We start from the raw sequence: 21,884 nt of genomic DNA on the forward strand, positions 1-21,884 counted from the left end.
GATGAGGGTTTGTGAGGTGCTGTGTTGGAGTTGAAAATACATAATGTATAACATAATGTGTGTGTGTGTGTGTGTGTCATGCGGTGTATAATATGTGTGTCCTATGTTGTATAACATAATGATTAATGTATAACATAATTCATATAATATAATTTGCGTGTGTTATATGTTGTATAATAGCTATAATATAACCAGCTCCCTGCCTTCCTATGTGTCAGAGGCTGATGAATGTTGACGGGCTGTGAAACAAGTGCTGTAATCTGTAATAATCCATAATATGTCTACAAGATAGTTCTATACTCATATATACCAACTACATGATGTGCATATATATATTGTATATATATATATATATATATATATATATATATATATATATATATATATATATATATATACTGTATATATATATATATATATGTGTGTGTAACATATAATCTTCTATCTTCTTCTATCTCCTAATATAGAGGGCCAGGGTCCCAGAGTCCCAGACTTCATCATCCACATGCCTCAAACTGGTTTTGTTCTTCAAAAATACATGAATCAATGTTATGAACAACGTTGCTTTTGGGTTCAACAGTCGGTTCAATGACACAACTCGACTCTAACACCTACACTCACCATGACCTTAACCCGTAAAGCTTACCATAACTGGGTTGATCGGCTAGCGTCAAACCCAATCAGATGGACTGGGTCAAGCCCGGCCCATTTGGCTCTGCAGTGAGCACCACTTGTATTAAACGTGTGATATCAAAGGAACGGTTGTCCTCGAGCGTAGGGGTGTTTGTGTTACAAACTCGAATGATATGCATGTCGATACAGGAGTGATATTTTTGTTTAATTGGTTGTACATTGCTGCAGTGCTATTAAATAGCTTGTTGTTAACTTTTTGTCAGGTTGACTTATGAATCAGAGATTACATATAAAACTATCCAGAGCAGGTTGATGAATCAGTCATTAGGAGTTGTTTCTTTCTCTACGTGACTCCGGGCCCTCTCTGGCTCATGGCCCTCCATCCTCACACCCGTTGCCCTCTCATATGGGTTAGGCTAACTGTGATGTCATCTCTATGAGGAGTTCTGATTGGTCCGTTATGAACAGTGGCTATAACCCAAGCCTCTTTTATATAGCACTATCTATTAGTGCTACATAAGTATTTAGAAAAAGTTCAAGGAATTGTTTTAGGATTTGTTTTATGGCAAAAGGCAGAAAGGAACAAACCCAAACTTAACATTTCAAGTTTGTTTAAATACTAGCAATATACTTTCTACAAAGTGACTTAGAAACACACACTAGAAAATGATTAAAGGTCCCATTTCACGCCAACAGATGTGAGTGTGATTAACGGTTACAAGCCGCTTTGAATATCTGTCTCTTATGACCTTTCCACCTAATTGTGTGCTGGATAAATGAGCAACGTTTGCTACAGTCCACTGGGTAGGCTGGTAGACTGATCAATTCAGACCACATCAAGGTGGACACGCCCACTTGTGATGTCATAAGAGACCGATTTTCAAAACGTGTGTTCCAGTGATATAGATAGGAGGGTGAGAGCGCACATGGATGAACTGGTGATCATGTGATCCCTGAAATTACATCTCTATTGCAGATGAGCTTCGAAAGTTTGAAACTCTTGTGAGTGTGTTTTTTCTTTTCCTTAGGTACTAGAAGGTGAATACAGTAAGCGGAACAATGACCATGATGGCCCATTAATTAAAGGAGCCAGGACACTGGCTATTTGCTGTGGGTGTGTAACTAGCACCACACCCCTTTGCAGACTCATCTCTCAGCTGCCATGAACCCTGTGGGCGCGTCTAACAAGCAACTAGCAACATCACACAGCCACAGAGATGACAAGAGGATCGCTCACATTCTGAAACTCCCTTTTTCGCACCATTTATCAAATCATTCTCTGACATGAGTCCGAATGCATTCAGGGTCCGAGTCCACGTCTGAGTACTGGTGTGGACAATAAAAATATAAAATAATTATAAATAAAAAAAATATAAAAAAACACATTCATGAATTAATTTTTACTCCCAAATCTAATCCTCATTTTTCTGAATTTTTCTTCCCTCCTTCCTTATTTAGAGTACGTCCGCCCTCCCTGTGAACCACCAGACCAGCCGCTGCAGGGAGCGTGGATGGACCAGGAGGGAGGTCCCATGGGTAGACAGAGCAAAGGTGGCGTGGGTGCGGGCCTTGTGTCACTGCTGCTGCGTCACGTTCTCCTGGAGCTGACGTTGGTGACGAGAGGGAGGCTGAAGTCATGCCACTTGTTGGTTGCCTGCAACACCGTTTGCCATGGCAACCCTGGGGCAGAGGAGAAGGGGGAGGGGGGGGGTCGGAAACGCCTGGTTAGTGACATCATCGGGTTTTTTTTCTTCTCATGGGCCGGTGAAACTAGAGTTTCTCTCACACACCACAACTTAAAGTACAAGAGGGGCTTTATGTCTGAATGCACACGCACACGCACACGCACACACACACGCACAAGCACACACACGCACGCACGCGCACGCAAGCAGAGCTCGGAAATCGAAACCACTTCCTCTTCTGGTGGGTGCAGCTCGCCTATGAACGTGAGAAACTTAAGCCGCGTCTCCTCCAGTAATTTCATTTCTATGGACCCACTGCCGCCCCACATATCGGGCTCAAGAGACACCTACGTTAAACGGGGTAGCCAACTTTAACCTTTAGCCAATTTCCCCGTCCTCAACCCTCAAGAGCCGGGTTCACGGAAGGGAGGGGGGTCAGTACCAGTCTTATTGGCGTCTAGCCGGGCGCCACCGAGGGGTCTGTCCGTCAGGGAGAGGTGGGTGTGGTCCCACACGTCCAGGACCAGCACGCAGTCCGCCAGCTCGGAGCGGGACAGCCCGTCAAACAGCAGCTGGGCCGAGTCGGAGCAGGCGCCGCTCCTCAGGCTGGAGCTGAGCACCTTCCTACCCCGGGACAGGGTCAGGCACCTGGACGCACACACACACACACACACACATTAACACACACACACACACACACACACATACACACACACACATTAACACAAACGTTAAGACACACACACACACACACACACACACACACACACACACACACACACACACACACACACACACACACACACACACACACACACACACACACACACACACACATTAACACAAACGTTAAGACACACACACACACACACACACACACACACAACACACACACACATTAACACAAACATTAAGACACACACACACACACATACACACACACACACACACACACACACATTAACACAAACGTTAAGACACACACACACACACACATACACACACACACACACACACACACACATTAACACAAACGTTAAGACACACACACATACACACACATTAACACAAACATTAAGACACACACACACACACATTAACGCAAACATTAAGACACACACACACACACACACACATTAACGCAAACATTAAGACACACACACACACACACATTAACACAAACATTAAGACACACACACACACACACATTAACACAAACATTAAGACACACACAACATACATACCCACGTACACACACACATACACATTAAAATAAACACACACGTACATACGAAGAAGCACATACACTCACAGATGCATATACACCCACACACACCCTCTGGGACATAAGATCAAGTCTACAAGTACCAGTAGAAAAGCACTTTGTTACATTTGTTGTACACATACAAACTCGTAATTCATTCAGAAACACACCACAGATTACACATTCCACACCCTGCAAAAACAAAAAGACTTGGCATTTGACGCACACACACACACACATTCACACTTACACACACACATAGACACACACTGTATTTACCCTTTGACGTCCATGTTCTGACTAGTGTTTGCTTTAATGGGAAGGTTTTTGACACCTTTGATAAGGACAGTTAGTCGATGATAGCCTTGTGAGCCAATATCAACCCCTGTAACCAAGAATACAATACTGTTACATACATTATACTTAAGAGCACAGCATATAAACCGCATACTTAATCAGACATGACACAGACAATTAGTGTCATTGAAAGTTCTTATTAATTGTACATTCACTATATTTCTTTAAGCCTGCGTCTTATTATTTTTTGGCCACTTCAACCTCTGTCTCTCCAACACATTCAAACTGGGCAGCTCAGCAATGTTGTTGTTTTAATGGTGATTGCTTCTGTGGCTGGCGTTGTGGGGGCTGTCAGGCCAGAGCAACTGACCATGTGTTTGGCAGATGGAGGAGGTCTCACACGTTGGCCCCAGCTTGAGACTGATGTGCATCTCCGCTTTCACCTGCTCCACTGTGCCCCCTTCTGGAGCCACGGGGCGCTGCGAGTAAAGATCACAAAAAAGCGAAAGTACAAACAATTTGTAAGTACATGGGAAGCTTGTTACTCGAATGTAACTTTTCTTTTTATACCAATAATGTCCTCCCGCTAGCTTGGCCCAAGTAGTAAAACAATCCCAGAATTTAATTCACAGTATTTGGAGAAACTAACCCCCGTAAACTAGATTCTATCAAAGAGAAATTATCCCAGCCTCCCTCTGGCCTGAGGGAGAGGTTTGCCCTCAAGCTCTCTGCCAGAGAGCCTTCGGCCAGAGAGGCTTAAGGACCCAATAAAGAAGAATTAAGAGCGACACAGTACATGTCTGGAGGATGTGGATGGATCAATGGGTCAAATACAGGAATTACACCAAGGAGACTTTTTCTTTTTAGACTTAATGACTTAAGGTGCTTTATTATATTACATTTTCATTCACAGTAGCTTAAGGGTAAGGCAGCACAACAACTGGTTAGGGTTTAGGCAACAAGAACTTCTTGACAACAATAAGGTTTAGGCATCAAAACTACTTGGTTAGCTTTAGGACACACTAATTCTTGGTATGTTTTGGGCAGCACTCGCTATATAGACTCCGGGTATGCGCTATGAGTGCATGGGCCGAGTGCGTGCAGGTAGGAAGGTAGATAGAGCAGTAAGAGCATTGGATTTATTTGATGCTGTCTGGACAAACATTACGGTAAACGCTTACCAAATAAATTGCCTACCGTGGATTTAATATGGAGTGAATATCAAACCTTTATTTACATGAAGTCATTCAGGCAATCATTGACCATACCTGATTGACCAATCAGTGACCATAAACGACCTGGTTTTTAAATGACCAAACCATTTGAACGGACTGGTTGGGGGGGTGTTTGGTGCGTACCTTTGAGCACAGCGGGTACCAGGCGACGGTCATCTCCTCAGAGCTCCAGGCCTCCAGGGGTACCAGCGTCTCCCCCAGGAACACCTTCCTCTTCAGGCTGCCAGAGTGCCACACCGAGGCCCGCAGGGTGCAGGCAGACAGCAGGTGGCGCTCTATCTGATACTGGGGGACACCGCCACAATGGAGGGGGGGGGGGTTAATGTAGTGAAATCCCTGTGAAATCATAAGTCTGGGGATGTAGCCCTTTTGATAATGTATTTGGTAAATGACAACATGCTAAATAAGTATGAAAATGATTCTCCTTAGGCTCTCTCCTCCGTTACCTGTAGGACTTCATTATATACCGGATCCGTGGTGTTCCTCTTGACCGACGTCTTCCTCTTACTAGCCTGAGCCTTGTGAGTCTCCAGGTAGATCTTGACGTACCTAACAGGTGCAGGCATTCGATTGGACGGTCGGTCAGCGCGCTGAGGGATCTGACCCTGTCCAATCAGGAGTGGATGCAGGATACCCAAAAACATATTTTAAACATTTGGAAAAACAACACCTCAGGACTCACGGGTTACACTTCTTCTTCTTGGCGTTGCCGTAGCTGACATTCTGGCAGCCTCTGACGGTGACCTGCAGACAGGAAGTGGTGTTGTGGTAAGCGAGTGCCAGCTCCAGCGCCCCAGTCACACTCCGGCTGCTGTCAGAGGCCCCACCGTCCACGCTGACGATGCTGCTGGTGCTGCCCTGGCAACGGGAGACACAACAACAACAGGAATCATCACACAGAGGAGCTTACAGCTTACAGGCTCGAAACAAGGAAATAAATAATAAATAGACGCATTTGAGTAACATAATTCCCTGCATCAATTTGATTACTTGTTATGGTGCAAGATTTGGTAGAATAATCCGTACAGTCTATGAATAATAGAAGGTGAAAAGATTGAGGACAAAAAAAGTGGGGCAAAGAGCTCGAGCCACAAGATTGATGTTTAACTTATTCTTTGTAGAGAGTGAGTGAAAGAGTGATGGAAGAGGGGGGGGCGGGGGGGGGGGGTATCCTGCTCACTCTCTTGCCGCTACAGGTCCCGGAGGCCCAGAGGGACAGGTCCGCGTCGGACCCCGGGGACAAGCCGTCCTGGTTGCCCTTACTCCAGTGCAACAGGCTGCTCATACTGTGGCCCCTGGTCAGCTGGGGACATGAGGAGAGGAGAGGAGAGGAGAGGAGAGGAGAGGAGAGAAGAGGAGAGGAGAGGAGAGGAGAGGAGAGGAGAGGAGGGGAGGGGAGGGGAAGGGAGGGGAGGAGAGGAGAGGAGAGGAGAGGAGAGGAGAGGAGAGGAGAGGAGAGGAGAGGAGGGGAGAGGAGAGGAGAGGAGAGGAGAGGAGAGGAGAGGAGAGGAGAGGAGAGTGTTTCTCTTTTCATTCATTTATTTGCAGTTATATGACAAATGTACGCACAAACGCATTACATACACATGGGAAGGCGAGAATCCCAACGTAAGCACTCGCAGTCCTTCAGAAGACACAGATGAAAGGAGAGGAGAAGCAAACACATAAAAGGAGGAAAGAGAGGAGACAAAAGGATAAAAGAGGATAGAAGAGAAGAAAGAAGAGGTTAGGGGAGATGAGAAGAAAGAAGGAAAAGGAGTTGAATACAACTGAAGAGTAATAATGAAGAAGTTCACTTGAGACGGTCTATATAAAGGCCCTCTGCTTCTCCATCAGTTTGACTCTTCTAGCACTGATAAGACTGCGTTCAGCCAAACGGAAATGGCCGCCCGCAAGACAAATTAGAAAAAACATGAAAAAAAAAAGAATAATTTGTCAAGCTGAAGAAGCAGCGAGCAGAAGAGGGCGTTCACGTCGTCAAACTATCAACAACAGTTGAGGAAAATGAATGTGTTGCCCTTCTTTTAGTCCGGGAAACTCTTACAGAAGGGAGGGAAAACATGGTTGCCGAGGGAGAGGACTGCATGGAAGGAGAGCGAGACTCACGTGGAGAGATTTGATGTCGGTGTCAGACAGGCTCTTCTGCCCGGTGTAGTGGGAGGGGGACATTGGGGTGGCGTTCCCCACGGTCAGCTTGTCAGCCTGGTCGCTACGCACGTCATTCTGAGACTTGGAAATTTCTAGATTGTGAAAAATATATTATTAGGAATCAATCTATTGTAGCACTAAAGTGGACGAAAAAGAGGAGCAGCAATGCTTTCCTCGAAATACTTATGAGTCATGACCACAGAAAGACGTCAATTAATAAATCGTGCTAAAGATAACTTCAAATTCTCGCCAACATGCAACGCAACACACTGACAGGAAAGCCGAAGTTCTTTTTATTGTAGGAATACATACATATTATCTTATTCTAGATGTTTTTTGCCATTATTTTTTCTAAGACCTCCACGTCAGCAATAAAGTATGCTTACTTTCTCAGAACTTAATCTGTACTATCTCCTGAGGACTTTTTTTTGCTTTGAACACACAAACACCCCCCTTATATCTACAGTTTGTGGCTTTAAAAACCAGGGTTTCATTTTGATGGGTATCATGGCAAACATATCATCTGGTGCCTCGTAAAATAGTCATAGTGTGCACGCTTCGCCGCAAGAGGATATGGGCTCGAACCACAAATAAAACATACTCTTAATTTGACTGGTGAACGAAACCATCAGGTCCTCCACTGATTTGGTAAAAAATGCAGAGTGTGTGAGAGGGTCCTGAAACAAACAAAAAGTACAAAAGCTTTACTTTTCAAATTGGCAGGATGATTAAATGAAACAGGGGTGTATGAGGCACAGTGCTTCCAAACTTACCCCAGATCTGCAGAAAAGGGGACAGTCGAGATAGGGTGGAGGAGTGGGTGGCACGATAGATATATTACTGTGGATAAAACCAAAACAAATCTCTATTAGTCTGTGGCATGATAGCATAAAGTGTTCCCAGGCCGGCTCAGGTGTTTGAATGGTGGCGGACGGGTCTGGGTAAGCTCCCCTGGGGCCAAAGTCTACCTGTATCCTGACGAGGGAGATTCACTAGTGTCAATTTAACGAGGTAATGCTATCCAAACGTTGGCTGGTTTATGTTGACTCCTGTCACAGCTTCGCACGCTTCCAGGAAGGTGAACCTTATGTATGCTTTGTTTGATGAGAGAAAGGTAGCATACCTCAGCATACTGTATGACTTCAGTAGCTTCTCACCAACAGTGTCATGTCTGCCTGTAAGACCAAGACGTTAAAGGTTAGACAAACAGGATGAAAACATGCATTGGGCTCCTTTGATTAACTACGTTGTGTGTCTATGCTCATTTTCATTTTATTCTCAGTTCATTCAAAATGAATATTCTGGCCCCTACTCGTTCCTGAACACTATATGAACACATGAAATAGTAATTATGACATATAATTCAGATTAAATAGCCATTTAACCCCTCACACATGCTTACACATGTTACAGATTAAATAGACTTTTAACTTCTCACACTCAAACATTCAAAACCCAACCTGGCGTAAAACAACATCCCCGGACGCATCTATCATCAAACATTGAGCAATCATAAAAAATACTAGATATACTACTTGAGATCTAGGGCGTGTGAAACATGGGAAAAAAAACTGTACAACAAACTAAAGAACACAATCCAACATAATAATCCACAACAGAGTGGTCAGTCGGCCGTGCACTCCCCCTCCAGCCCACAGGGGGCAACAATGTCCTGTACCTACCTGTGGTGATGGGAAACTTCTTAGCCCTCTCCTCCAAGAACCAGTCGCCGGAGCGCACCCTGATGTCCCTGTTAAGAACCCAAGAACCGCTGTGAGTGCTCGTTACGTTAATTAACGACGGCTGGTTTGGTTGGCTCGGCTCAAATGAAATGGGAGAAGATGGAGAGCACCTTGGCGGGTACAAGAGCAGTAGTTCGCCCTCTAGAGGTGTATGTTAAGACATAAACAACTAGAATTAAATAGTAATCAGGCTTGAATAACCACCACAGCAGTGAACGCAATGAGAGCCGTGCTCAACGTGTTTCACACTTCTTTGACATTTTTTCCCCGCGTTTACCATTCATCCAGTTGCCTTACTAATTACCCGGCGGGGACCTGTGTGTAGCCCATGTGAAGACGGTACGCTACCTGTAGGCGTGACAGACGGTACACCTCCACTCCGGCAGCGACGCCGTCGCCCAATGAGAAGACGCGGTCCCTCCCACGCGGCACCGGCTGCAGATGCGGTGGCTGCAGCCGCGGCACACGTCCCCCGAGTTCCAGAACTTGCCCAGGGGTCTCTGGCAGCGGGCGCACGTCCTCTCGCTGTACTGCCGGGACAGGCTCTTGGCGCCGCGGCGGCGGATCTCCTGCAGCTCCTGCTTCATCCTCCTGCGTGGGCGGCAGAAGAAGACAATGTCTTCTTAAGTGGTGTCGGGTGGTGGCCAATAGCTGGCACTCTTCGCTCTGGCCTTAACATCACTCCCGATGCCCCAGTGCAGTGACGGGGACACTGTGCTGCGGAAGGCGCCGTCCTTCGGAGGAGACGTAAAACCGAGGTCCTGACTCACTGAGGTCATAAAAGATCCCAGGGCACTTATCGCAAAGAGTAGGGGTTCCCCCTGTGTCCTGGCCCAATCAGGCTCGTTCAATCTGGCCCCCTAATCATCCCCCTGTATAATTGGCTGACTCATTAATTCCCTCACCCTCCACCTCGAGCTGGTGTGTGGTGAGCGTTCTGGCGCAGATTGGCTGCCGTGCATCACCCCCAGTGGGTGCTACACACTGGTGGTGGTGAGTGAGGTCCCCCCCTTCAATGTAAAGCGTCTTTGAGTGTCTAGGAAAAAGCGCTATATAAATTCAATCCATTTATTTATTTATTTATTTATTTAAAAATGTGTCTTTTATACTGTATTTTATTGTGCATTTTATACTATTCATTGTGTGAGTGTTTGTGTGAGCATTGTTTCAGAGGCTGCACATTTCATTGTATGCAGTGGCACAAAAAGTGGGTATGCAGTATATGCTGTGCAAAGGGGCGCTGCACAAAGGGGGGCGCTGAAACTATGGTAAAAATCAATATCAATTATATTATATTCTTTGTATTTTCTATATTTGGTTGCTGTTGTATATTTCTGAATTATTTCTTCATTTCCTTAATGTTATGTAACATTTTAGAGGACTAACAGGCTAGAATAGGCGTCCTGTCTCATTAGATTCCATCCTAGCGCGGTGAGCGCTGAGCGAGCAGTTACTAGTAGTAGTGAGTTGTCGTCTTTGGATAAAAAGATTAAGTTCATCTTTAAAATGGAACACATGACAAAAGCTGAGAAATCGGAGAAAAGATATGCCCTAGCCGCGAATGATGTTACAAGGTCTAACATTCAAGAAATGTACCCAGCAAGCCGTCTACTTAGGGGTCATGAAAAGGCTCTGGATAAATAAAAATTCCTCCTACAGGAGAACCTTGATTTGCCCAAAATCTAAAAGTTCCCCTGAGAGTTTTCCTGACGATGCCTGTGACAGTTGCCTCTGCGGAGAGATCGTTCAGCAAGCTAAAAGCTGATAAAGACATACCTTGGTTCCAACATGAGTAATGATTGCTTAGCCGAATTAGCAGTAATTTCGATTGAAAAGTGTGGCACAAACTATTTAATTCGATGCAATAGTAGACAAATGGACAAATGCAAAGGGAAATGCACTTGCCCATTCCTCCTGTGTTACAATTTAGTCGCAATTAAGAATCACTAGAATCTTTGATAGCGACATCGTTACATAAGCTCCATTGTTGATAACCGAGAGGGTTCTAATGGATCTTTGTTTGTAGGCTTACTTTTGCTTTTTTAGGCATTATGTTGCATTTGTTATAATGATAATGTTAATGTTTGTAGATTTGTAACAGTTTATTATTTGTTAACATAGTTAATGCAATATATATATATATATACCATATAATTATGGTAAATTATGAAAATAATTATTGGTATTGGTGTATGGGCTTTATTATTTAAAGCACATACACAATGTCTGGCACACAGTTTTCTTATGGGGGGGGGGGGGGGCGGCAAAATTGTTGCGTCATACCCCCCTGATACTTGGTATTTGCGCCCCAGATTGTATGGTTCTACTGCAATATGACAGTTAAAGTGTGCTCTGTATTCAGACAGTGGCGGCGGATGGTTTTGTATCGGAGGCTAATTGGAATAGAGGTTTCTTTCTGATTTGCTTTAATGCTAACATGGTATGGTTGCCCGTTCTGGCATCTGTTGGACTCTCTAGCCGTCCCTGAAACAAAGGATCCCCCTCTTCTGTGTACCAGGGACATTTCTGGGACATTTGAATAAATATAATTATTATGAAAATGAAATGATAATAGCCCTAATAAATAGAGCTAATTATTCTAGGCCATATTGCTTCCATTGACCACAGGGCTTGTCAAACACTGCACGCTATTGACACACTCATGAAGGCCACCTCTCGCAATGTGGACATGGTAGATATCATACCAAAATAGCAAATATATAAAATATACATAAAATAATGATAAAACCCGAATAGATAATGTACGTATGTAGATCTGTATAAAAACAGGTATGACCTCAAATGCATACAGCTAGTGAGGTCAACCTTGCCCCGGTTGATGTGTTTGGGTTGTGGGAGTGGATTAGCCTACCTTACTCTCTCCTCTTCGATGGTGCGCAGCATTCGGTCTCTCTGGAGAACCTGCAGGATCTTCTCTCTCTCCAGGGTTTGAAGCAAGCTCAGATCCATGGCCGCGTGCAACCCGGTGTCTCACAAAACACCCGCTCTCCCCACCTCTCCTGGTCCCGTTCGTTTCCGCACAGGATCGAGTCGCCCTTCAAACCCTCTCCTGCCCGCTCCGTCCACTCCCACCGCCCTCTAGGTCCCTCTCTCGGAGCAGCGCCGATCAGTCAATGTATGGAGGGTGGAAATCCTCCGCTTCAGTGGCGAGATGAGACTTTAAAATCCCTCCAGATCTGTGCTCAGAAATCCCACCAGAAGACAGAGTAGTGTGAGCTGCTGCTGGGCTACGATAGCCCTCCCCAGGAAAATGTACTAGCAGTGTGATGATGATTATGATGATGATGATGGTGATAATGATGATGGTAATAATAAGGATGATGATGAAACCTGATCTGTACTTCCCCTCCCACTGCTAGGTCTTGACTTGCCTCCACCACCACTCTGCATGCTCTCCACGTGTCCCTCCTCTGCAACTCACACGACTCATCCCCCCCCCCCCCCTGACTATATGTACGTACTCCGACGGGTCTCACGCCCCCGACCCCGTAGCGTCCCTGCCCTCAGCCCACCTCCAGCCCACCACAAGCATGCACCCACCTCACCTGCCTCACGGGAACCAGTGACGCTTCACTGAAGAAGACCCAGTCAAATAGCAACCGCTGCATTATTGATGTGTCACACACACACACACACACACACAGACACACACACACACACACACACACACACACACACACACACACACACACACACACACACACACACACACACACACACACACACACACACACACACACACACACACACACACACACACACACACACACACACACACACACACACACACACAGGCAGTGGAGTTGAAGGACATTCTTCTTTCCACATGGCCTTTTAATCCATCTGGGTTAAATGAGTTACCTGAAGGTCAAAACCTGCCATAATTTTTTCTCACAGGTTTAAGATGGGATCTTGCTGCCCTGATTGGAGGAAAACCCTTTGTCTTTGGATTGTCTAGTGTCAGCCAGAGGGGGAAAGGAAGACAATAAGTGGCATTTAGGAACCCGAAAAGGAACAGCTCCTTTTAGGAGTTCAATGTTTTCCACCTTCATGCATGGTTCCTAGCCTATTATAAGAAGCCCACAATACAACAGACCTTCCGTTTGGCATGAATCAGAACTAAGTTAAGGGTTCACAGAAGAAAAAAAAAAAACAGCTGTAAATAGCTTTCGGAAGTGGAAACCCCAACGCCTATAATTCAGAATGATGGTTCATTGTAATACCCATGATTCATAATAGCCATCATTAGAATGGGTTGTGAGTGAACATTCAAATGTTTGGAGGAGTAGACCTTGCCGGATCACCGCATAGATTGTCTTCTCTCTGACCGGTCTAACAAAACCCAACTGCATGACAAATCCCCTCCAGCCCCCCCCCCCCCCCCCCCCAACATTCCCCGCAGAGCTTGTAATTCCAGTAAGAGCAGAAAAAGCCAAACGTGGTGGTCTATTGCTTTTGAGTCAACTCTAGGTGCACTAAAGCCACATCACACCGCAACCAAATTCCGTCGGGGTTTCAAATAGCGTCGGTACCCCGACGTGAAGAAACGGAACATACGCAGCAATGAATGCGTCTATGTATGTGTAATACGTTTCGTTTCATTACATTGTCACACTAACCAAAAATGATAGCCCTGATTTTCAACATACCCTTGTGGCTGCAAGCAGGTGCTTTAAATGACTTCAGTCTTGCAGAAGAAACAGCATGGTGAACGTAGTAAAGTTAAGTTATCATTGCACTACCAAGATCATTTTTCACAGCTGACGCATGACGAGGCTATAGAACTCAACTAAACGTGTGTCTGCAAATGAAACGTGCAGAACAGAACGCCTCTGTGCAGTAGTAGCACTGACCTCAATTCAGCTCCGCTCTCACGATGCATTCAACTGGAGGAAGTGGCATCTTTCTACAGGCCAAACCAAACTTTTTTCCTTCCTGCGTTCAGAAACTGACATGCTATTTCAATTTCACTCCCCCTCCCCCCAGCCCTGTCACATGTTGTTCATTGAGGTTGGAAATAATTGGTTGCACTTATGCCTCAACATGTTTTATGTCCAGTATCTAAAACCATTTACAAATCCTTACAAATGCACAATGAGCATAGAATACAAGCCAAAAGGTCAGTGTACAAAAACAGCTTTATAAAATTGCATTTTTCTTAGGATGGCTTATTTTCACAATTTTCAGACCATGAAATTGCATGACAGACAAGAGAAATGACTTTTGTAATCAAGTTTCAATTGTCAATCGTTGACACACACATGATTGCTTTGGACCAGCACGTTAACACATCACACACACCAGCGCACGCGCGCACACACGCACACGCACACGCACACACACACACACACACACACACACACACACACACACACACACACATACACACATACACACACACTAACACACACACACACACACACACACACACACACACACACACACACACACACACACACACACACATTTAAACCACCATGTCTAAACCGACGTATAAAAAAACATTACAAATTAATGAATACTGCATTAATGATCTATAAGCAAAAATATCAAAAATACAAATCAAAAAAATACTTTAACAGCGGACAAGTGACCGTTGTTTCATGGGTAGCATGAAAACATGATAATTGAAAGAATGAATAGAATCTACTTATTTGTCCATTATGTATTCATTCTGGATCAGAGAAATGTTCAGAAAATGTCAACAACGATTCAACAATGTGTTCTCTGATGCTCTGTTTCAAGATTCCGCAGCCTAGATAAAACATAGGGGTGAGGCTTCATTTATATGCACACATCACCTGTGCTAACCCTATGTGGACGATTGTCTTGTGCAGCATTTGGTAAATCAACCCGTTTTCTTCCCTGTGTATTGATTGATGATTATTGCTAGTACTGGCGTAGGGGGTGATGCTACACATCGTACAGGAAGGTCTTCAGCTGCAGTGTCTCCTCCACTGAGATCCTGTCCTGGTAGAAGCTCAGGCCGCTCAGCAGCTCCACGTCTCGGACCCTCGACACGTGGAGCTGCATCCACGCATCCACCCACGTGTAGTCTGGCCCGCTCTGGAGGAGGGGGAGGGAGAGAGGAGGAGGAGGACGGGGAGGGAGAAAAATGAACATGTCACCATGGAAAGGCTGGCAGTGAAAAACGAAACAAAAGGCGGAGGGAGGGGAGATGAGGAGGAGGAGGGAGGGAGGGAGGGAGGGAGGGAGGGAGGGAGGAGGCATAGGAGGAGGAGAAAGAGGGAAGGAGAGGAGGAGTGGGAAAAGGAAGAGGAGGAGGGAGGGAGGAGGGATCAGGAGGCAGTTGGAGGAGGAGGAAGGGAGGAGAAGAGGAAGGAAGTGGGAAGGAAGAGGGAGGGAGGGGCAATTGAGGGGGTGGAGGGAGAGGGTGGAGACAGAATTGGAGAAGGAGGAGAAGAGAGATGAAGAGAGGCAGGAGGAGGAGTGGAGATGAGTATAGGAGGGGGAGGGAGAGGAGAGGGAGAAGAAGTATGAGGAGGGGGAGAGGGAGGAAGGAGGGGGAGAGGGAGGAAGGAGGGGGAGAGGGAGGAAGGAGGGGGAGAGGGAGGAAGGAGGAGGAGATTAAGGAAAAGAGGAAGCAGCGAGTAAAGTCGAGCGAGTGAAACACCAGTAAAAATTCTTAAATTAAAAATGATTTCAACAAATATGGCACTACTATTATAGACAAGTTGAAAGGAACTCATGTGGGGGAGGAAGTGAGAGCGATAAAGAGAAGTAGAACGCAGCAAGTGATAAGAGGGGTGAAGAGAATATAAAATGTGATCACATTACAAGATAGGACAAGGAGAGGAGAGGTATTGACACGCCTCTTCCCTCTACACCGCCAAACGTACACACACACACACACACACACACACACACACACACACACACACACACACACACACACACACACACACACACACACACACACACACACACACACACACACACACACACACACACACACACACACACACACACACACACACACACACACACACACAGTGATCTCTGAGCTTTATCACTGAACTTAGTGTTTGAATTTAAAGATACAATTTATGAAGAAATCGAAAGCTTTGAATAATTCCAAACCCTTTTCCCCTCCAACATTTTCCGAGGGTACCAAGTGCTCAATAATCGCCAGAAAATAGATAGAAAAAGTTCAAACTACAAAGTTCAAACTCCAAAAGGCAGTGTTGACCCAGAGGTTCGGCTGTCTTTGCGGTCGGATCATTTCCCTGCACATCGTGCTCTTAACCTCAGTGTAAAAGAGTCTCAAGCGCCGGCGGAGAAGGGAACACAGCCAGGGGTGAAGGTCGGTGTGAGGCGTTGGCGGGACTCACAGCGCAGGTCTCTGTGTGGTCGGGTCGGTGCGGCAGGACGAAGGAGCGGACCTGAAGGGGGCCTGCGCACAGCTCGGGGCTGAGGCCGCCGTCGGCGCAGCTGGTCAGGATCACAAAGAAGTGTGTGGGGATGGGCGCCTCGTTCCTGCAGGAACAACACAACAACATCGGCATCGAGGGATTAAAGGGGCGGGGAACCAAAATCTATAAATGTGGTGATACTTGATGGTCCACAGCAATGATTTCATATGCCATTCATCTGGGACTCATACGTCACGACAAAGTAACACAGAGGGCGGGACATGTTAATGTTGTGTTACACACACATACACACACACACACACACACACACACACACACACACACACACACACACACACACACACACACACACACACACACACACACACACACACACACACACACACACACACACACACACACACACACACATGAACACACACACACACTCGGGCCGCTAACGGGTAACAGGTAACTTACGCTGCAGTAATCTTGGGCGTGTCAAACCTTCCGTCGTAGTTTTTGTCGAATATAGGCCCACTGACGATATTGACACCGTTGAGCTCCTGGGAGTAGTTCTGCACCAAGACGGTGTGGATATAGGTCCAGACCTCTGTAGATAGATATACATACTCAGCCATCACCAAAGGGAGACATGCTACCAAGGGAGCATGCCTCCTGTAGGATCTTGGTGTCATACATGGAAGATCATAGTGCTGATGATTATTTTGTAGAACATTTGTCTAAGAAATAAGTCTAGAGATGAGTAATGTGAACTCTGACAGTGTGATGCTAGATTAATAATCTAAAGTCTGACATTTGACAAGCTCAAATCTGGGTGAATGGAGTGTTTCACTTTCACTTTATAACTAGTGTTTATACAAAAAAGGTGTAAGGTATTTGAAGAAGCAACATATACAACATCAATAGTTATCCACAGATACTCTGTGAATACTGAATAACTAGCCCTCAAAATATGCAGTACATTACAATACAGTACAATACATAAAGAGGCCCCTTGATGGCAGTATCGGCCCGCATAATTTTTTCTTGCAGTGTATTTTCTGCATGGGTGGTCGTAGTCTGAATCCATTTCAACACATTTCAATACATTATCCAACCAAAGAGCTAAACCGGACTAAAGTCACAGTTGGTCTCTTCCTTGTACCTCGAGCCAGCCCTGAAAAACGATACGCTAACGCTGCCTGTCTAGACACAGGTAGGGGAATGGCTAAGACAACATTATGACGTGACAACTTCATCATCCTACATTGCTACCACTCACATGATACCAGTCCAGTAATGACTCATGTTCCCATACTCACATACACAGACACACACACACACAATTGAGACAATTTTGTTCCAATAAAAATCACATACAATTATATATTATTATACAAAATATAATATACAATATATATCTCTTTAGTGTAGTCAAATTTCTACCCAATCAATTCAACAGATTAGAATAAGTAACCTTTCCTTAAACGGGACATATTATGAAAACAACACTCTTCCTGGGGTTTTGGGTGTGCCCCCTGCCTACAGTAGGAAGGGGGCACATTTTAATATTACCTCCCACTTCCCCACCCCCCTCCAATCAGAGCATAGCTAAGATTTTGTGGACCAGTGGACGAGCGCTGTGCGGAGATGTTTGCGCATTTCAGAAGCAGGTATACTCCATACAAAAATAGATGTCTAATTTGTCAGTTTGCGATGTGACTGCCTGGCAGGGAGTCTGGAGCTGAGCTGCCGGACTGCTGCCGAAGCTCTGGCGGCAGTCCGGCAGCTCAGCTCCTGCAGTACAATCCCCTTCTCCTCCATGTCGCAGTTCAATATGGACTTCAGAGTCAAGGCTAAAGTTCCTTTCCCCCAAAAGCATGTTTTCTGGAACTCATATACAATGTTTACTTGTTTGGAAAACACCATAATGTGTCTCCTTTAAGCAACTAGTTTTTATAAAATCCATAATACTTCATCTGTTTTGACTAAGTGCCAACTCATTATCTTACCTTTAAATGCAGGAAACATTGGCGCCATGTTGCTTGAGAGCAGAGAATCCGGTTGTAATCCGACAGGACTCAACACTGCAATGAGCAAAGAGCACAGAAAGCCTCAGGTGAATGCAAAGAAAAGTCAACCTCAGAAGTCCAATGGGTCCATCTGCTTCTTACAGCTGCACAGGTTATTGATAACTCAATAGACCCTAGATATAGCAGATTCTCTATAAAACACACACACACACCCCCCTATGACACACGCACACACACACACACACACACACACACACACACACACACACACCCCTATGACACACGCACACACACACACACACACACTCCACACACACGCACACACACACAATACACAAACCTCTACCACACACACACACGCACACGCACACACACACTACTCACCGGGGGGGTGAAGGAGGCCGTAGGTCAAGGTGGGGTCATCGTGGTAGCGCTCGCATGTCTGGCTAGCATTGGGCGGCACGCGTACATCTTCACGCACACAGGACTCGTTCACGGGGCTCGGAGGCTGGGCACCGGTCTGGACGGGGGGGGGGGGGGGGGGGGGGGGGGGGGGGGGGGGGGGGGGGGGGGGGGGGGGGGGGGCAGTCAGTGCTGGGCTACACTGGGATAGGACCTTACAGGATAGTACTACTACATAGACCCTTGTAGTGTAGAGGTCAAACCCAGCTCCAAATACCTAACAACTCTAAAATCAACTCATGCCGTGTATCCAGTATATCGCTCCACGTCCAACCACAATTGAAAGATAATTGTGCGAGCCATGTACAATGGTTATGTTTGTACCAAGCGCTGCATTGCATAATTGTGCCTACAAATCCCACGTGGGTTGGTAAGGATGTGACACATTGTGACACAGACCTGGAGAGTTCTAGACTGTGCCTGTGAGCAAACAAACTATTTCACAACTGAATGAGTGTGAAGCTGGCAGCCTAGCAGCTCATGAACCATGATTTACACTGTAGCGTCGCCGCATCATGACCAGAAACCAAAAACAAGAAGACGGAACCCGCTTTTGTTGATTGTGAAACACCAACACCAGTGTGCACAGCAGTGTTGGTAACCAAAACCATGGCCGCAGATTACACAGATTAAAAACTGGCAAGATAACACAGTGTAGTGCCTCGCAGTGTTGATGCGACTCTCACAAATCAGAGGTTTGAATAAACCTCTGGCCCTGCCTCTTGCCTCCTCATTATAGTGGCCAATCGTGTAGATGGTAAAGAGATCCAACTGAGAACACCTTTGTGAGCTGCGGAAGCTATTAATTGACCTCAGGGTAATCATATAATGTCTGATTATCCATTGACAGTGAAGACAAGTCCAGCTTTCTAAAAGATTGGATTTGTGTTGTTTATGCCGCATCACTTAGAGCTGGGTAGGCAAAGGATTTTAGAAGCATTTCTTGTAATATTTGTTGAAACTTTTAAAATCTTGACAAACATGAATCAATTACATGCTATGACCAAAAGTGTGTATTTGTGGCTGTTAGGGGTGGGATTGCTTTTAGTTTGATACTTTCAAAATGTAGCTTCCTCTGGCTGGTTTCCAAATTGCCTACCCTTGTTTTAATAAGAAAAGCATATTCTAAATCTACGTTTCTCCATGACATCAACATTCTCATAAAAAAAAAGCCAGATCACACAAACGATGAAGAAGCATCCCGGGACCTATGACGACCAACGATGAAGCCCCGCCCTTTCTGCTGTGACTGTCAATCACCCTGCCCTCCTGTTTGGAGCCATCGGCGCTGACAGCGCATAGCTGATCCTCTCAGGGGGAAGGCAGCGGCTCACCGGGGGCGGGAGGGTGTAGGACACCCAGAGGGGCATCAGTACGTCTCTGCTGAAGCCGTTAACGTAGTCCGCCTGGTAGAGGAGGCAGAAGTGTGCGTTCTCCTGGAGAACCCGCGGGGTGCCGTACGGGAGGTGGCGCTGTCGCAGGCGGGCTGCCTCCGTAGAGTCTACCAACGTGGGAAAACATCAGAGGAAGGTTGTATTCTAGTTGAACCTCTGAAACTAAACTACTGCACGCACACACACTGACACCGAGACGCACAAACACAGAGACACACATACACATCAAGACACACACGCCGAGACACACACAGACACACACAGCGAGACACACAAACACGCACACACACCACACACACACACACACACACATCAATCATGCAAGGGGACCGTGAGGGCCCAGTCGCCTTGCTGTGAGGTTAAAAAACCAACTAACTTTAACAATTACTCAGAAGCTTACTTTTAGCCATAATACACCCAAAGGAGAATAACATAAAACAGCCAATATTATTATCACTGCTGAATGTTTAGTAAAATATGCTTTATGAAAAGAGATGGTACACATGGATTATTATCAAAAGAACCAGAGCGTAGGATAGGATCCATCTATTGACAAAAGCAGAACTCACCAGAGCTAATTTGGATGAGTTTTGCATTAAGGGTTTCCACCTTGAAATAAAATTCAAAAAACATCTGTTAGTGTACATTTTATACCTCAGTCTATATTTGGCCTGCAGTTCCAAGTATGCTATGTATGCTCTTTCTTGCTAATAAAACAGTATCCTTGTATGGCAAATATAAATGATATTTCAGCTCTTAATTTTTTCTGTACGGTGTTGGATTTGCATTATCTAACCGACAGATTACACAAAAAGGTGAAGGCTTGGTAAGGTAGTTGTTCAAATATTGGCAAAAATATTGTTGCGATTGTTATTAAGTAATAAAAACATCTGCTAGATATACACACTTAAATGTAAACCTTATATTGGCCTTGTAATTATCATTAGCATGTGACAAATTCCCAGGTTGTAATGCTCTGAACTCTTCAATCTAATCTAAATCCTATTTAATCAGATTACAAAAAATCAAAAATCAAATCCAGTTTAATATAATAAAATATAATCTCATCCGTTTCTCCAAAATAAATATCGAATCCAGCCCTGAATAATCTAATCTAATCGCATCAGATTCTCCAAAATAAAAATGTAATCCAGTCTGATCCAATCCAATCTACGTAATCTCATACGACTCTCCTAGAAAAAAGTCGAACCCAGACTGATATAATCAAACCGAATCTAATCACTCCCCAAGATGAATAAAAAAGATCCAGTCCAATCTAACACCGAACATATAATCGGATCCTTCAAGATGAAATGCGGTCTAATAATGGAAGCGCGTGGTCCGCCCCCAGCGGCTCCCTGGGGGCGTACCTCCGTGGGGGAGACGGAGCTGCAGTTGCAGCCCAGGCCTCCCATGGGCAGCGCTGAGAGGGCACCGCAGGGCGCGTCGTGGGACAGCTGGGCGGGGTGCACGGGCCGGTGGACCGGCCTCTTCAGAAGGTGGTTCAGACTGCCATGGGTCCCGTTGTTAGGGGACGGGGGGATGCCCAGCAGGTCTGAGACAGGGAGGGAGAGAGAGAGAGAGAGAGAGAGAG

The 21,884-nt window shown here is 45.5% G+C and overlaps 2 protein-coding genes across 3 annotated transcripts in view; both read right to left on the minus strand.

Annotated features, from left to right (window-relative positions):
* Positions 1 to 450: 450 nt before the first annotated feature.
* On the minus strand, positions 451 to 13,996 carry LOC130374594 (synaptotagmin-like protein 3). 2 transcript variants are annotated; one of them, XM_056581454.1, is made up of 17 exons: positions 13,675 to 13,996; positions 12,887 to 12,979; positions 11,877 to 12,201; positions 9,353 to 9,595; positions 8,945 to 9,012; positions 8,386 to 8,437; positions 8,036 to 8,102; positions 7,864 to 7,939; positions 7,221 to 7,354; positions 6,295 to 6,417; positions 5,797 to 5,972; positions 5,561 to 5,663; positions 5,238 to 5,399; positions 4,250 to 4,358; positions 3,862 to 3,967; positions 2,761 to 2,966; positions 451 to 2,313 (listed from the first exon to the last, which is right to left on the minus strand). In XM_056581454.1, exons 3-17 carry the CDS (start codon positions 11,972 to 11,974, stop codon positions 2,222 to 2,224), a joined length of 1,815 nt encoding a protein of 604 aa, XP_056437429.1. In that variant the 5' UTR covers positions 11,975 to 12,201; positions 12,887 to 12,979; positions 13,675 to 13,996; the 3' UTR covers positions 451 to 2,221. The 2 variants fall into 2 exon arrangements, with proteins under 2 accessions (XP_056437429.1, XP_056437430.1); XM_056581455.1 differs by lacking the exon at positions 12,887 to 12,979.
* Positions 13,997 to 14,066: 70 nt separating this feature from the next.
* The window catches only part of LOC130374951 (ectonucleotide pyrophosphatase/phosphodiesterase family member 3-like), a 9,684-nt gene continuing 1,866 nt past the window's right edge, over positions 14,067 to 21,884 (minus strand). The window contains exons 2-9 of the mRNA XM_056581932.1: positions 21,661 to 21,845; positions 20,860 to 20,899; positions 20,231 to 20,397; positions 18,819 to 18,954; positions 18,414 to 18,488; positions 16,879 to 17,011; positions 16,378 to 16,522; positions 14,067 to 15,091 (exon numbers count right to left, since the gene is read on the minus strand). Of these exons, the coding sequence (XP_056437907.1) occupies positions 14,939 to 15,091; positions 16,378 to 16,522; positions 16,879 to 17,011; positions 18,414 to 18,488; positions 18,819 to 18,954; positions 20,231 to 20,397; positions 20,860 to 20,899; positions 21,661 to 21,845 (1,034 nt within the window). The 3' untranslated portion in view covers positions 14,067 to 14,938. The remainder of the gene's footprint in view (positions 15,092 to 16,377; positions 16,523 to 16,878; positions 17,012 to 18,413; positions 18,489 to 18,818; positions 18,955 to 20,230; positions 20,398 to 20,859; positions 20,900 to 21,660; positions 21,846 to 21,884) is intronic.

Source organism: Gadus chalcogrammus, chromosome 21 (assembly GCF_026213295.1).
Source record: "Gadus chalcogrammus isolate NIFS_2021 chromosome 21, NIFS_Gcha_1.0, whole genome shotgun sequence".
NCBI classification, from domain to species: Eukaryota; Metazoa; Chordata; class Actinopteri; order Gadiformes; family Gadidae; genus Gadus; species Gadus chalcogrammus.